The sequence below is a fragment of the Mesoplodon densirostris genome, chromosome 7, assembly GCF_025265405.1.
Source record: "Mesoplodon densirostris isolate mMesDen1 chromosome 7, mMesDen1 primary haplotype, whole genome shotgun sequence".
Classification (NCBI taxonomy): Eukaryota; Metazoa; Chordata; class Mammalia; order Artiodactyla; family Ziphiidae; genus Mesoplodon; species Mesoplodon densirostris.
In genome coordinates this window covers 14101693-14116363 of record NC_082667.1, presented here as the reverse complement: position 1 = coordinate 14116363, position 14671 = coordinate 14101693, and the positions used below count along the sequence as shown (strand labels likewise).

The 14671-nt window shown below is 52.0% G+C and overlaps 2 protein-coding genes across 3 annotated transcripts in view; one reads left to right on the top strand and one right to left on the bottom strand.

The window, feature by feature from the left end:
* DDB2 (damage specific DNA binding protein 2) overlaps positions 1-6356 on the top strand; it is a 22394-nt gene extending 16038 nt beyond the window's left edge. The window contains exons 4-10 of the mRNA XM_060102965.1: positions 1292-1437; positions 2975-3074; positions 3167-3344; positions 3672-3814; positions 5322-5486; positions 5633-5678; positions 5980-6356. Coding sequence (XP_059958948.1) covers positions 1292-1437; positions 2975-3074; positions 3167-3344; positions 3672-3814; positions 5322-5486; positions 5633-5678; positions 5980-6029 — 828 coding nt within the window. The 3' untranslated portion in view covers positions 6030-6356. The remainder of the gene's footprint in view (positions 1-1291; positions 1438-2974; positions 3075-3166; positions 3345-3671; positions 3815-5321; positions 5487-5632; positions 5679-5979) is intronic.
* ACP2 (acid phosphatase 2, lysosomal) lies at positions 2859-14671 on the bottom strand. 2 transcript variants are annotated; one of them, XM_060102967.1, is made up of 11 exons: positions 14486-14671; positions 13792-13887; positions 13373-13459; positions 12329-12481; positions 12122-12220; positions 11953-12042; positions 11354-11483; positions 10481-10563; positions 10260-10366; positions 9997-10172; positions 2859-7400 (listed from the first exon to the last, which is right to left on the bottom strand). In XM_060102967.1, exons 1-11 carry the CDS (start codon positions 14597-14599, stop codon positions 7267-7269), a joined length of 1269 nt encoding a protein of 422 aa, XP_059958950.1. In that variant the 5' UTR covers positions 14600-14671; the 3' UTR covers positions 2859-7266. The 2 variants fall into 2 exon arrangements, with proteins under 2 accessions (XP_059958950.1, XP_059958949.1); XM_060102966.1 differs by having other exon boundaries at positions 11354-11486; positions 14486-14668.

Sequence of the window (14671 nt, the reverse complement as noted above, 5' to 3'; positions counted from 1 at the left end):
CGTTGCGGAGCACAGGCTCCGGAGGCGCAGGCTCAGCGGCCATGGCTCACGGGCCCAGCCGCTCCGTGGCATGTGGGATCTCCCCAGACCGGGGCACGAACCCGTATCCCCTACGTCGGCAGGCGGACTCTCAACCACTGTGCCACCAGGGAAGCCCAAATTACATGTTTGATGAAATGTTTTAAGTGTTTAAAGTTTAAATGTTTAATAAATCACATCATGTAAATTAAGTCACATGATGACAATACAAACTACAACTGGCATATATAGGTTTAAGAACAAACACAACTAACCCTTCGTAAGCATAGAACTCAGCTAGTGGGAGCAGATTATCTTATAGCAGCAAGGGTTTGGTGAACCATGGGCATCAGTGAGAATGTTTCAGAGAGGGAATGGAAAGTGCCCGTTAGTATGCTGATTGAGTTAAGTGGATGCTGTGTAAGAGGCCTTGTAGAACTAAGGCTGGGACAGCAACAACATACGGGGGAAGTGGAGGAGGAGCCTTGAGGATGTAAAGTTCTTAAAACAGTGCTTGATATATAATAAGCACTTAATAAGGTTATGCTACTGATGTTGTCATGATGATTTTCATCATCATTGTCTGAGATGTCTGGAAAAAACAGAAAGGAGCTCAGATCTGACATCAGCCCTCCTAACCCAGCCACTGTTCCAAGCTGAAGCTCTTCTGAAAAGAGCACTTATATGCTAAACAGATTATGGTATATCCGCACAATGGAATACTCAGCAATAAAATGGGATGAACTATAGATACAGACAGCAAGTTGGATGAAACTCAGGGGCATTACACTGAGTGAAATGAAAGAAGCCAGTCTCAAAAGGCTGCATACCGTATAATTCATTTATATGACAGTCTGTCAAAGGCAAAACTATTGTATAGTGATGGAGAAGGGATCCGTGGTTGCCAGGGGATAGGAGTCGGTGGGGGGAGGATGGGACTACAGTGGGAGAGCACAAGGGATTTTGGGGGAAGTGACACACTGTCCTGCACCCTAATTTTGGTGGTGGTTACTCAAATCTACACGTGTTAAAATTCATAGAACTGTATACCAAAAACAACAAATTTACTGTACGTTAATTAAAAAGTATAAAGTTAAAACTAAAACCTTAAGAAACAGTACTGTGGAGAGCATCCTACTGTCTAGGCATCTAAGCTGGCCTGGCCCCAGGTGCGGTCTGGCTGGCTCTTGTGTCTGAGCAGAGTATGTGCACCCAGGCTTCGTCCTCTTCCTGGGCCGTTGTCACTCACTGGCTTTTTTCTTCCTTGTGTTAGATTGGAGCTGGAGGGAGCATCACTGGGCTGAAGTTTAACCCTCTCAATACCAACCAGTTTTTCACCTCCTCAATGGAGGGAACAACTAGGCTGCAAGACTTTAAAGGCAACACCCTCCGAGTTTTTGCCAGCTCAGGCACCTGCAAGTGAGTAGTTTAACTCAGAGGGGAAAGGGCTTCTAGGCTCTCGGTGTAGTTCTGGCGAGAGCATCCAGGTCCCATTTCTTTTTTTTTTTTTTTTTTTTGCGGTATGTGGGCCTCTCACTGCTGTGGCCTCCCCCGTTGCGGAGCACAGGCTCCGGACGCGCAGGCTCCGGACGCGCAGGCTCAGCGGCCATGGCTCACGGGCCCAGCCGCTCCGCAGCATATGGGATCCTCCCAGACCGGGGCACGAACCCGTATCCCCTGCATCGGCAGGCGGACTCTCAACCACTTGCGCCACCAGGGAGGCCCCAGGTCCCATTTCTTTTACCCAAACCTGGCACAGGGAAGAAAGGAAAGGTGTTAGCTCCTTTCCATGCTTCCCTCTCTCTCAGACTTTTTCTTTAGCTGCTCTTACCCTTGGCCAGGGGGGTTACTGCTTCAGGGAGCGGTTCTGGAGCTTCAGCTTTTCTCAGCATGGGAAGCTTCAGCTCTTCTGTCAGTCATTCCTGTATTAGACTAGACCTTGATTCTCACTGGACAAGTCAACATGGCATTTGCCTAGAAAGCCACTTAAAGCCTGGAGCAGGAATGAAGAACTTAAGATTCCATTCCTTGCATTCACTGGGATGTAATGACCTGACCAGTTCCTTGATGGAAGCTTAAATGGATATGATCATGTCCATAAAGCACTTTGGACTCCCCAAGAGCAAGTGGCTGGAGAAATTACAAAATGCTTGTCACTTTGATTTCTAGCCAGAGACATGACTCTGCCCCCTAAGTATTTGGGGGTGTGGGGGTCTAACTCGCACTGGGCTGCCCCACAGGGTTAAGAAGTACAGGAGCAATAGGACAGGGTGACAGAACGGACTTACTCTTCCCCAAGAAGCCCTCCCCCTGGAAGATGTTTACAAGGGATGCAAAAGGCAGTGTAGCAAGGATTTGAGGGGGAAAAAATGTGAATCTGAGCTCTCCTGGCTGGGTATCAGGATCCCTGAAGCACCCTCCAACCCCATCTCTTCACATCATGTAGTCCGAGGGACAAAAGAGCAAGATACAGCTTCTGAGTTGTGTGTGCCTTTCCCCCTGAATGCTCAGAAGGGGGCAGAAGTTCCTTTCTAGCCAGCTGTGAGGAACAGAGCTGGGCAGTCCCTGTTTGGTGTGTCACATCTCCTTTGGCCAGACGAAGGGTGGAGGGTGAAGGGAGAAAGCAATACCTGAGTCTTCCTCAGGACCAGGGCTGAAGGGGGCAAGCCTGCCTGGGGACCTGCGTTATGGCTCTGGTTTTGGCTGCTTCAGGGACTCTGAGTAGCTGAGGATCCTGGGCCCAGCAGTAACTGGACAGGTTTCTGAGCCCCACCACCCCCATAACCTCTGTGGGGCTGGTAGACAAGTCTGAGTGCCCCTCACTGGGAGTCCACGACAAGTTATTCATTCGCTCAACAAATATTTATTGACTCTCTAATATACGTGAGCTGCAACAGGGAATAAATGGAACTTGCCTCTGTCCCCAAGTATCTTACAGCACAGTCTCTCCCTCCAGCTTCTGGTTTTGCAGCCTGGATGTGTCTGTCAAAAGCCGAGTGGTGGTCACAGGAGATAACGTGGGGAACGTGATCCTGCTGAACATGGACGGCAGGGAGGTGCGTTCTCTGGAGCCCAGGTCCTCCCCTTCCCTCCCTGACCCCCAGCCTCAGTTCTGCGCCCCCGACCTGAACCGAGCTCTTCTCTGCAGCTTTGGAATCTGAGAATGCACAAAAAGAAAGTGACCCACGTGGCCCTGAACCCGTGCTGTGATTGGTTCCTGGCCACAGCCTCCGTAGATCAAACAGTGAAAATCTGGGACCTGCGCCAGGTTAGAGGGAAATCCAGCTTCCTCTACTCGCTGCTGCACAGGCATCCCGTCAACGCAGGTGTGATATACCAGACCTCGTCCTTCCTGCAGACCCTGCTGGCCCGACCGCTTCAGGGGTTTTCCCTCAAAGTGTAGAAGCCACTAGGCCAAACCTTTATACCCCAGATAGCATCGGCCAAGCTGAAACCTGAAGCCTTTCTGACTCTAGCTGCTCGTATCAGCTGCTGAGCCTCTAGGATGTTTTTGTTCGCAGCTCAGAGTCACCTCCCTTCCACCTGTCTCTAGAAAGGAGAGGGAGGGAGGGTGCCCCTGCAAGAGGCCTGTGAGGGCCGGGACAACAGGGGGCCCGTGGTTCCCTGAGCTCAGGGGCTTTTCACTTTGCCAGCTCATTTCAGTCCCGACGGTGCCCAGCTCCTGACCACTGACCAGAAGAGTGAGATCCGGGTTTACTCTGCCTCCCAGTGGGACTGCCCCCCAAGCCTGATCCCACACCCTCATCGCCACTTCCAGCACCTGACACCCATCAAGGTAAGTAATGAAGGGAAGGGAGCTGTGATCGTGGGATGGATCAGGTCTACCAGGGTGGGGAGGAGGGGGCAGATACAGAAGCCTTCAATGCTAGACCTCTTCCTGCGCGGACACAAAGCAATCTCTTATTCTCTGGCTCTCTCTCCACCTTTTGTCCTGCTCTGTGATCCCATTTTGCTGAGTTTTCTTCATGTCTCTTTGATAAGCTTATTTCCCTGAGTTTTTTCCACGCAGCCCAGATCTCACTGTGGGCACTTTCTGAGATCCTAACCCTCTGTTCTGCCCTTAGTTTCAGTTACCTGTGTGTGCAGCTGATCTGCAAGCTAACCTTAGCCCTCATTAGCGGCTTCTCTAGCCTCAGTCCCTAAGGCTTACAGTCTTCAAGTCCTGTGATTCTTTCCTGCTCATGCCCCAAGCAGTCTGAACTCTGCCAGTCCTTCTGCTTTGCTAGTATATATTCTTTTCTAGAACCACAGCCCCTCTTCAGACCTCCAGATCTCATGCCTGTACTTCTTTAGTCAGTATAGCATAGTTCAGGCAGGCGGACAACCCCGGGGTTAGAATCCTTGAGCAAATTACTCAAATTTTGGATCCCAGTTTCCTGGTCTATAAAAAGCGAATAATAGTATCTGCCTTACAAGGTTGTTGTGAGGATAAATCCTTATACTTAAAGCACGTGGCAACATGCTTAGCGCCTAGTAAGTACTCGGTAAACAGTGATGACTTGGTAGTAGAGTGGCCCCCACGTACCTCAAATCAAATCCAAGTTGTCAGTAACATCAGGGTCCTTTAGCAGTTGGTGTTCCCCATTGATCCTTCCTTCCTTATCTCCCACTTGGTATCCAGCCAGCCCAACCAACAGCATCCCAGGTGCGACTTGTTGGTGACTTATTTCCAAGCCACTGCCGGTAGCACTTCTTCCTTCCTGCTAACCATGTCTTTTCTCCTTCAGAACTTCCTTTAAAAGCTTTCTTGGGAAAATCCCATCAAGTGCTGTCATTCCAATGGCTGCCAGATTTGTTTTGAGCAGGGTGATCTGAGGAACACAGGTGTCCTCCCCTTTTTCAGTCACCAGCCATTTTCTACTCAACTCATTGACGTTGATGGAGGAGGGAGAGTAGTGGGACTACTTCAGAGCTTACTAGGTCCTATTTGGTTTTGCTTACCAGAGGCTTTTCGCTTTGTCTGTAGCTTACCTCTTTGGTTCACGTCTGGGTCGGGCTGATGTTAAAACATTTATCAGTTGGTATGATCTCAGGAAATGCAAAGGAGAGAGAAGGCCTGAAGGTGTCCTAAGGGTCAGGGAGGCCAGCTGGGGATTTTAAATTTACAACGGTAGATGCACACGCACTTGAAAACCATTCTTGTTGTTTCATGTAGGTCTTATCTCCATTATTAAATTGTTGGCAATTGTATTAACAGTTGTTGTTAGTGGCAAAGATACTTTTGATGTCCCTCTTGACAGTGTTCTGCGTTTACTCTTGTGACCTGCCTCTCCATCTCCTAGGCAACCTGGCATCCTCGGTACAACCTCATTGTCGTGGGCCGATACCCAGATCCTAATTTCAAAAGTTGCACCTCCCATGAATTAAGGACGATTGATATGTTTGATGGAAGCTCAGGAAAGATGATGTATCAGCTGTATGACCCAGAATCTTCTGGTATCATGTCGGTGAGGCTTGGGCCCTCAAATAATAATGGGAGGAAGCAGGGATTCACCTTACCTTATTGGATCAAAAACGACCAGAAATTAATCCTTATGTGCCCTTCTCCCAGTACCTTCATTCCCTCCTCATGCTTATCCCTTTGTCTCTGCAGCTCAATGAGTTCAATCCCATGGGGGACACACTGGCCTCTGTGATGGGTGAGTGAATCTCAGGCTGGTAAAGCCCACCCTACTCCCCAAGGTTCAGGGCAGGTTAACCTCAGCTTAGTGCTGCTCCATTCACCCCAGGGTCGTAGTCAGTAAAGATGATGACCAGGGGACAGCGGGCTCTTTGGCCTAGGTCCTCCATCCCTCTTGCTTTGTCTTGGTCACAGCAATGCCTGGCTGCTGCCCAGTTTCCTGGTATCTCCTTACCAAGTCCTAGGTTCCCCACGCCAGCCCCAAGTTTTCAGAGGCTGATAACGGATGGTGCGAGTCAGACTGGTCTCACTCCTCCTAGGTTATCACATTCTCATTTGGAGCCAGGAGGAAGCTGGGAAGCGGAAATGAGAGACATTAATGAAGGTGGGGGCCAAGCAAGGGCTTGGAGCCCCATGAGAACAAGTTCTGCGAGAAGAGGCGGCTTTGTGTTAACGGGCCAGAGGTATCCGAGTCCTTAGGGTTGGAGCAGGGGCACTGGGACTGGGACACTGGCATGTACTGTTCCGGACGTAGCTCCAGAAACTCCAGAGTTGGCGACCCAGCTGCCCCAAGGGTCCTTGCTATATCTAGCCTGGAGCCAAGCTTTTCTTTTCTCCTCTCTGACATGCAGTGGCAGAGGATCAAGTAGTGGTTTTCGATGTGTTCACTATTCACATGGCCAATAAAACCATACCCAACTGAGCTTCTGAGTGGATCTTCCAGCACTGACCTGGTCAAAGGGCTTCTCAGGTCCCCAAAATGAAGAAAAGGCACAGAAAACAGCACTAAGAGTCCAAAACCTTCATTCTCTGGAAGCTGTCTCAGCCCTATTCTAGACCACAGTCAGGAGCTGTTCAGCTCACAGCCTGCCAGCTGGAGATCCCTGGCAGATCCCAGGAGATCCTAGCCTAGATGAGAGGGATAGTAGTTTCGTGATTCTGTACCACAACTCACCCCCGCCACACCTCCCCCGACCCCCTCCCAAGTACACACATCCTTCCGACCTGCTCAAGGGGCAGGGGTGACAAAGATGCTGGAAGCATTATGTCTGACTCCAGTTAATGGTGGCTTCAGCTGGACAAAGGAAAACTTCGCTGGCTGGCTCTTGGGTGATCTGGTTCCTTGGTGGACGGTGTTTGTGCCCCCAGTGTTTTGCAGTTGTTCCCACTAAAATGAGCACTGAGAGGCAAGACGGTGTCCTCTGGGCCATTTGCCAAACACTCTGGGTTTGAAGAGAGAGTGAGCAGGGCTTGACGGAGAGGCAAAGCAGATCAAGCAGCAACTCCTTCAGCCTTTTTATCCTAGGTCCTGAGTGAAGCTTGACTACTCGTCTGCATTTCAGGTCCTTAGAAGGGAGCATGGAGGAGGCAAATCCCGTGTGGAGAAAGCCAGCGTCCAACACAGTACTTGGTTAACATCAGGCACATGAATGCTGAGTGACAGGTGCCACGGGCCAAGCTGAGGCCCACTTGTTCATCTAGGTTGGGGTGATCAGAGGGAGGCCCAACCCAGGGTCTCCTGTCCACGGGCTGGGGAGCAGCAACAGTCAGGAGCAAGGCCCAGCCCACCTCCCCGAGGAGGCAGAGGGAAGGGGGCTGAGTGGTTGTCAGGCACGATCCTCCCCGTCTGGAACGTGGCGGTAGCCAGGAGGCTGGGCCTGCATCCGGAAGAGGACGGTGAGGAGCAGCACTATGAGAAGGAAGAGGATGGAGCCACATACAGCCAAGGCCACGATCACCTCTGAGCGCGGGGCAGGGAGGGGGAGAGAAAGGCCATGTCAGTGTTCATTCAACGAATATTTGAGTGCCTACCACACGCCAGGTGCTGTTCTTACAATGGGGATATCACAGGTGGCCAAGACAAAGCCTCCCTTGTAGATTTTACATTCTAGGAGAGAAGATGCCATGACAAGCAAATGATAGACATGATGGATTAGTGGCAAATGCCATAAAGGAAAACAAAGCAGGGTAAGGGGGAAATGATGGAGAGGTAGGTCAGTCAGGGAAGGTGTCACTGAGAAAGTGACCATTTGAACAGAGACCTGGAGTCACTGAGACATACAAAAGATCTGAGAGAAGAGTGTCCTGAGGCCGGGGATGGCGGGGATGGGGGTTGGGGTGGGTGGACGGGAAGCAAATGCAAAAGGGAATTAGCTTGGCATGTTCGAGGACCAGCAAGAAAGTCAGTATCGCTAGAGCAGAATACATGAGCACAGGAGGTGAGGGCGGAGGACCAGACCAAGTAAGGCCTGGAGGCCATGGTAAAGAACTTGGGGTTTTTTTGTGGGTTCTTTTTAAAATTTATTTATTTTTCTAATTTATTTTTGGCTGTGTTGGGTCTTTGTTGCTGTGTGTGGGCTTTCTCTAGTTGCGGCGAGCGGGGGCTACTCTTCGTTGTGGTGCACGGGCTTCTCATTGAGGTGGCTTCTTTTTTTTTTTTTTTTTTGCGGTATGCGGGCCTCTCACTGTTGTGGCCTCCCCCGTTGCGGAGCACAGGCTCTGGATGCGCAGGCTCCGGACGCGCAGGCTCAGCGGCCATGGCTCACGGGCCCAGCCGCTCCGCAGCATATGGGATCCTCCCAGACCGGGGCACGAACCCGTATCCCCTGCATCGGCAGGCGGACTCTCAACCACTTGCGCCACCAGGGAGGCCCGAGGTGGCTTCTTTTGTTGCGGAGCACGGGCTCTAGGCGCACGGGCTCAGTAGTTGTGGCACGTGGACTCAGTAGTTCTGGCACACGGGCTCAGTAGTTGTGGCTCGCGAGCTCAGTAGTTGTGGCTCGCAGGCTTTAGAGCGCAGGCTAAGTAGCTGTGGTGCACAGGCTTAGTTGCTCCGCGGCATGTGGGATCTTCCCGGACCAGGGCTCGAACCTGTGTCCCCTGCATTGGCAGGTGGATTCTTAACCACTGCGCCACCAGGGAAGCCCAAGAACTTGGGTTTTATTCCAAGTGTAATGGGAAGCCACTGGAAGATTCTGAGAAGAGTAGTGATGTGAACTGATTTATGTTTAAAAAAAATTAACTCTGTTGTGCTGAAACACTGGTAGGGCCGAGAACAGAATCAGAAAGAACGTGAGGAAGCTTTTCAGTACTTCAGGCAAGAGGTGATGGTAGACTGGGCTAGGGAGCAAGGGCGTGTACTTTAAAGATTGGGCTGGTAGGATCTGCTAGTGGTTTGGAGGTGGGGTCTGAGGAAGAGGGTATTCAGGATAGTGCTTTGGGTTATGCTATACACCTAGGTGGCTAATGCGGCATTTACTAAGGGGGGAAGCCTGGAGGAAGAGCAGATTTGGGGGAAGAGCATTTGGATTGACTGATTGATTTTTGAGCATTTGGATTTAGACTTCAACTGTGACATGCCTTAGTTGACATCCATGTAGAGACCTCAAGTCAGCAGCTAGATATGTGAACCTGCAGCTCAGAGAAGAGGTCATGAATCTGTGAGTCATAAAAAGACACAACTTAGCATGGAGATGGTATATAAGGCTATAAGGCTGGGTAAGCTCACCTTGGGAGCAGGCGTGGATGGGGAAGGAGAGAGACTGAGCCCTGGGCCATCCACTGGTTAGCGGGGGAGGAGAAGCTAGTAAAGGAAGCTGCCTGTGAGTTAGGAGAAAAACCAGAGAAGCCAAGGAAGTGTTTAAGGAAGGAGTGATCGATTCTGTAATGCTGCTGAGAGGTGAGAGAAGCTAAGAATTGGTCACTGGCTTTGGTAAGAGGAGGTCATTGGTCCTTAACGAGTGGCTTCCATGGAGTGGCAGGTGACATAAGACTGTCCAGTGTGTGAGAGAATGGGCAGTGAGGCAGTGAGACCAGAGTCTAGGCAACCCTTTGAAGGATTACACCCGAAAAGGGGAGAGAGAAAAGGAGTGGCAGCTGGAGAAGGACGTGGGCCAAAGAGGTTTTTGTTAAGGCTTTGAGATGACACTGATCCAGTAGAGCGGTAACACTGAGCACCGGGGTCCGTGTGGAGGTGAGAAGAGATGGACCCAGAGTGTAAGTGGAAAGGCTGGCTCCAAGTGGTGGCTTGTACCAGCGAGTAAGCTGGAACAGCTGGTGGTGGGAGGACAAGACAGTTCTCTCCCGGTTGCTTTTATTTTCTCTTAGTATAAGAAGAGGGGCATCGCCTGAGGACGAGGAGTACGTCTCAGGGTGGGAAATTAACTGTCTAGGGATAGGATGGGCCTCGCCCCAAACCATGCAGCGTCTGAGCTGGCTAAAGGACTGCCATCCCTGCAACAGGACGACTGGAAGTGCATCAGCTCTCTCGAGACCTGTGGATATGAACTGTAAGCTGTTCTGGGACACGGCCAGCGTGGAGGCAGGCAGCAGCTCACCTGTGTCTGCAGGACTGCTTGCCAGCCGGCACTCCTGCTGCCAGTCCTTGGGCACAACAGGCTCTGTGAGGCGAAGGAAGTCCTGCAGCGGGCAGCGGTGAGGGCAGCCAGGCAGGATCAGCGGCCAGGGGGCCCTGTTACTCTCATTCCGAAAGTACATTTCCACTGAGAAATTCCTGAGGGTTGACAGGAGACAAGATGGGAGCTGCCCACAGTCCCCATGTGAGCGCCCCTCCTCAGGGCAGACCCATAGCTCCACTCACCCGGTATCTTCCTGGTACAGTTCAAATATGTGACAGGACGCGTAGGGGGCTTGTTCACCATTGTAGACATCCAACGCCATTTGCAGAGCAACCAGGGTGGTGTCGTGCTGTAAGAGAGAAGGGCTCCCCATCAGCACTGCCCCCCACACCCCCAGGCGCTGAAGAGAGGAGAGATCCAGCTCCTACATGACGTCAGCACACTGGGGACCGTGGAAGCTTACCGCAGAGTAGACCAGCAGCTTAGGGAGCTGGGAGGTGGTTGCCATGAGGGTCAGGTTCTTCCGTATCTGAGCCAGCAGGACTCCTGAAGGAGAGAGTCCCCAGCGTCAGTGGCTACAGCCATCACCGTCTTCTGACTAGACCTATCTGAGGTCCTCTCCCCCTCTGCCAGTCCTAGGTGTGATCACCAGCACAGAGAACGCTTTAGATTCAGGGGAACCACGCAAACTCTACCCTGCTCTCTAAGAACTTCCAAATGTACAGAAGGAAGCAAGACAAAACAAGATATCTATATTTCCCACAGGTGCGGAAACCTGCCCATTTATTTATAAAGGAGCTACGAGGCCCCGCCCATGTTTGAAGAATTACTCCAGTTGGGAATAAATATAAACTTAAGATTGCTTCAGAGCACACGGGATGGGGGCTCCAGGTCAGGGGAACTCTGTTATGTGCAGGCTCTGAAAACTTTCAAGATGCTGGAAAGGTCTGGCAGCTGGCACTCCCTTGGGTGCTCAGATGAAGAAACTGGCACGTGTATTACTCTCAGCGTCCTTTCAGAGTGGCCCCCGGTGGTCCTCTGGAGGTAGGAAGTCATTTGAGGGAAGGGAGGGTCTTCTGACATGGGTGAAACTTAAGGATATGAATGGCAGAAAAGCACAAAAACCTAACTGTGGTCACTCACACAGTGACAAACATGCTAAGTATCTGGAGAACTGGGGAGATTGGATGACTGACGGGATAACTAGGGGGGTCTGGTTCTGAACGAGCAGAGAACACTTCAGGTAGAGAAGTAAGCATGTAAGAAGCCCCCAGTAGCAGATGTCTAATGCTGTAGGGTTCTGACAGGGGAGTGACATGCTGCTTTTGTCACTCACCCCCCTGCAGCCGGGCCTTCTCTGCCTGCTCGTAGATCCCGAAGAGGAAGCGGAAGCTGAAGTCCTTTAGCCGGCTCAGACGCTGCATGGTTTGGGGCGAGGCCCAGGGCGGCAGGACCAGCCCGTGTGTCTGCTGTGTACGGCAGCGGGCAGGTTAGCTCCCCAGCCTAGGCCAGAGCCTCTCCCGGGAGCAGCTCTCTTCCCACGTGGGACAGTACCTGTGTGTGTGTGTGTGAGAGAGGGGAGGGAGAGGAGAGGCAGAGGGACTGGAACCAGGAGACATGGTGGATGGTGTTTAGGCTGCAGGGAGCAGGAAAGGAGGCTTGGGAGCGAGAAGTGTGACTCAGCAGAATGGAGTCAGATACCACGAGAGCTCTGGGTGGACAGAAGCAGGAACTGCTGACGACTGATAAACTATTTCCCACTCTGAGGTTCTTTTTCACCCGTGAGGGAAGTTCCCTTGTTTCACAAGAGGTTGCTTGCTTGGACCTCCCCAGTGAGCATGGTGTCCAGGCACTGTGTTCTACTTGGCCTGGTCACCTAGGCCTCTCGAGGTATGAGAGAAGAGCGGTCACACCGGGGACCCTGAGCCGGCTCACCTCACAGAAAAGTGTGTCGTAGACATTCCAGACGGTCTCCAGTGTCAGGTCCGTAAGCCCTGTCTCGTTGGCCACCATATCCAGAAATTGCTATGAAAAATGGATCAGGGGATCAGTCCTGCCCTGGGGGAAAGGACAGTGTGGTGACCTCCACCTCAGCCCCACTCACTGCATTCTGAATACTCTCATTCTGATACTCCGGTGTCTGCCGGGTCTCGTTCTGCAGCTGTTCAAAACGGGGACATGGGCCCAATGGGAACTTCAGCAGCTGCAGACCAAAGCGGGGAAGCAGAGGCAGAGAAGGAGTCGGGGATCAGCAGGTCAACGGCCAGAATTGTCCTGTCACCACCTCTAGGGAAGAGCTGGCTGGTCTTACCCTGTCCTCGGCAATGGGCACAGTGTGGACGGGGATAGGCTGCCAAGAGATGTTTGGGTTAAAGCGCTGCATCCCGTCGGGAGGGAAAAGTCCAGCCAGGTTGGCCTCAGCACTCATGAGAGTCCGGTCAAAGTCTGTGCTTCGCACATAAACCTGCAGAGATGACAATACAAGTCTCACCTGTGGGAGCGGGGGGTGGGGGAGCTCTGGCCCCTCACTGGGGCTCCAGGGGAGGTCCTGTTCTTGGTGGTCACCTAGCAAATTATAAATCCACCATGCTTCTGGCCCTCTCCCCCTCTCTGTCCTTCCCCATCCCTCTTCCCAGCCAAGGCCCACTCAGCTGGGGGCGTAGCTGTCCCCCATCTGTGAAGAGCTCCTGTGGGAATGGCTCTAGTTCAAATGCCCCTCCCAGCCCAAAGTGCTTAGTCAACAAGACTCTCAGGTCTGTCTGCTTGCCTGATTTATTACAACACCTGTCTCCCTATCTAGGCCTGGGTCCTTGAGGGCAGAAACTGTCTTCAATCACACCCCCCTTTATAATTGTCTTAGAGACCAGGAGAGGAAATAAAATAAGGGACAGAGATATTTGCTTGTGAAAAGGGAGGAATAAGCTGTGAGAAAGGGCAAGATCAGGATACGGCTGGCCCTCAAGGAAACAATAACAACATCTAGGGACAAAGATCATATCTGTATGGCGCACCATTATGTGCAATGCTAGCATAGTGCCTGCCCCATAATAGGTACTCAGTAAGTGTCTTGGATGGAAAGCCTGAGTTACTTCACAGAGTCAGAAACTACTTTGCCAGATCCTTAAGTCAGCTTGGATGCTTGATCACTTTTGCCTCTCTCCAAGCCAAGCAGGGGCAACTCAGCCTCTAGGGTTTTGTTCTAGACAGCCCTTGGATGTCTTGTCCTGTAGTTGTGCTGTAACTAAAAATGCATGGAGGGAGGCCAGAGTGCCCAGTCTCACCCGTAGTCTCCCTGAGGGCAGAGGGTGAGAACAGCACTTCCCATTTCCCTTGCCTCTAGAACTCCCAGCCTTACCTCTTGCCGGTGGTAAGAGGTGTTGAGGAAGTCATGGTAGCGCTGTCGCAGAGCCTGGCCCAGCTCCCAGTGCTGTAGCATCCCCTCCTGTGGGCAAACCCAAGGGTTAAGAGGCCCAGAGGGAAGGGATGGCTCACGATTACCACAGGGCTTAGCCACTATTGCTTTCCAAGTTCCTGGTTGAAAGTAGGAGTGGGTTAATCTGATCCCAGGAGTCATTTATTAAAGTGGCCGACTGTGCATGGCATTATGTATGCCCATTTTAATCTGGGCACAGATGAAAGTAAGATTAAGAAATGTGGTCAAAATCAGCACCCACATGGGAAAAAGCAGTTTGGTGAGGCCCCAAGCTCTGCAGCCTGCTCTAGAGGTCACTCGTTCTACAGCTCATCCTGAGAGAGAGCTGGCTTCTGACCCACCTTGGTTAGCTGACCAAATCCCTGGGGCCATTCGTCTTCCTGATAGGGGTCCTTGGGGTATGTCTTCACTGGTGAACGGTCTCCATGTCGGTACAGCTGAGGGAAGAAAATGTTTAGCCTACAGGTCAGAAGGGTCCCCTCGATGTGGACACAGAGCCAAACTCTGCCCCACGTTGAGAAGGAGCCGTTACTCCCTCTGGGAAGCCTTAACTCTACCAACTGCAAAAGACCCCAACTCAGAAGTCAGTAACTTCCTCCAGGTTCCAGAGGTTCTAACTTGGCTAAGCAATGCCACTGGAGACCTTGGGAAAATCAAAAGTACAGGTGGGAAAGGAAAAGAAATAAAAGCAATGCAGATGGTGGGGGAAACTGGAAAAAAAAATCACCAAAGGTTTTCTTCGCGAGCCTCTTTCCATTCAGCTACATCCCTGTCCCAAGGCAGACTCACCCGACCTATCCTCTAATACTGAACTCCGTACACCCTGACCCCCCCACCCCCACCCGCCAAATACACCAGAGCTTCACAAAAACTGCGAACCCTGGCCTCCAACCCCGCAGGCCGGTCGTCTTCTCTTAAACCAGCTCCTCCTCCTCCAACAGACCCCAGACCCCAGCAAGCCCCGCCCATCCCTCCACCCGCAGGCCGGTGCCCTCCTAGCACTGGCGAGCCCTTGGCGACCCCATCTCTCATTACCAAGGTAACGAAACGCAGACGCCGGGCCTGGGTAGGTGGCATCACCATCAGGTTCACACCAAGGAAGAGCTGGAGAAGAGCCACCCGGCTCCAGCCGAACTGTCTGCCCGCCATCACCGCTGTAGTCTGTGCAGCAAAGAGGCTGGAACCCGCTGAGTGGCACTTGCAGCAGCCGCCCGGACGCAC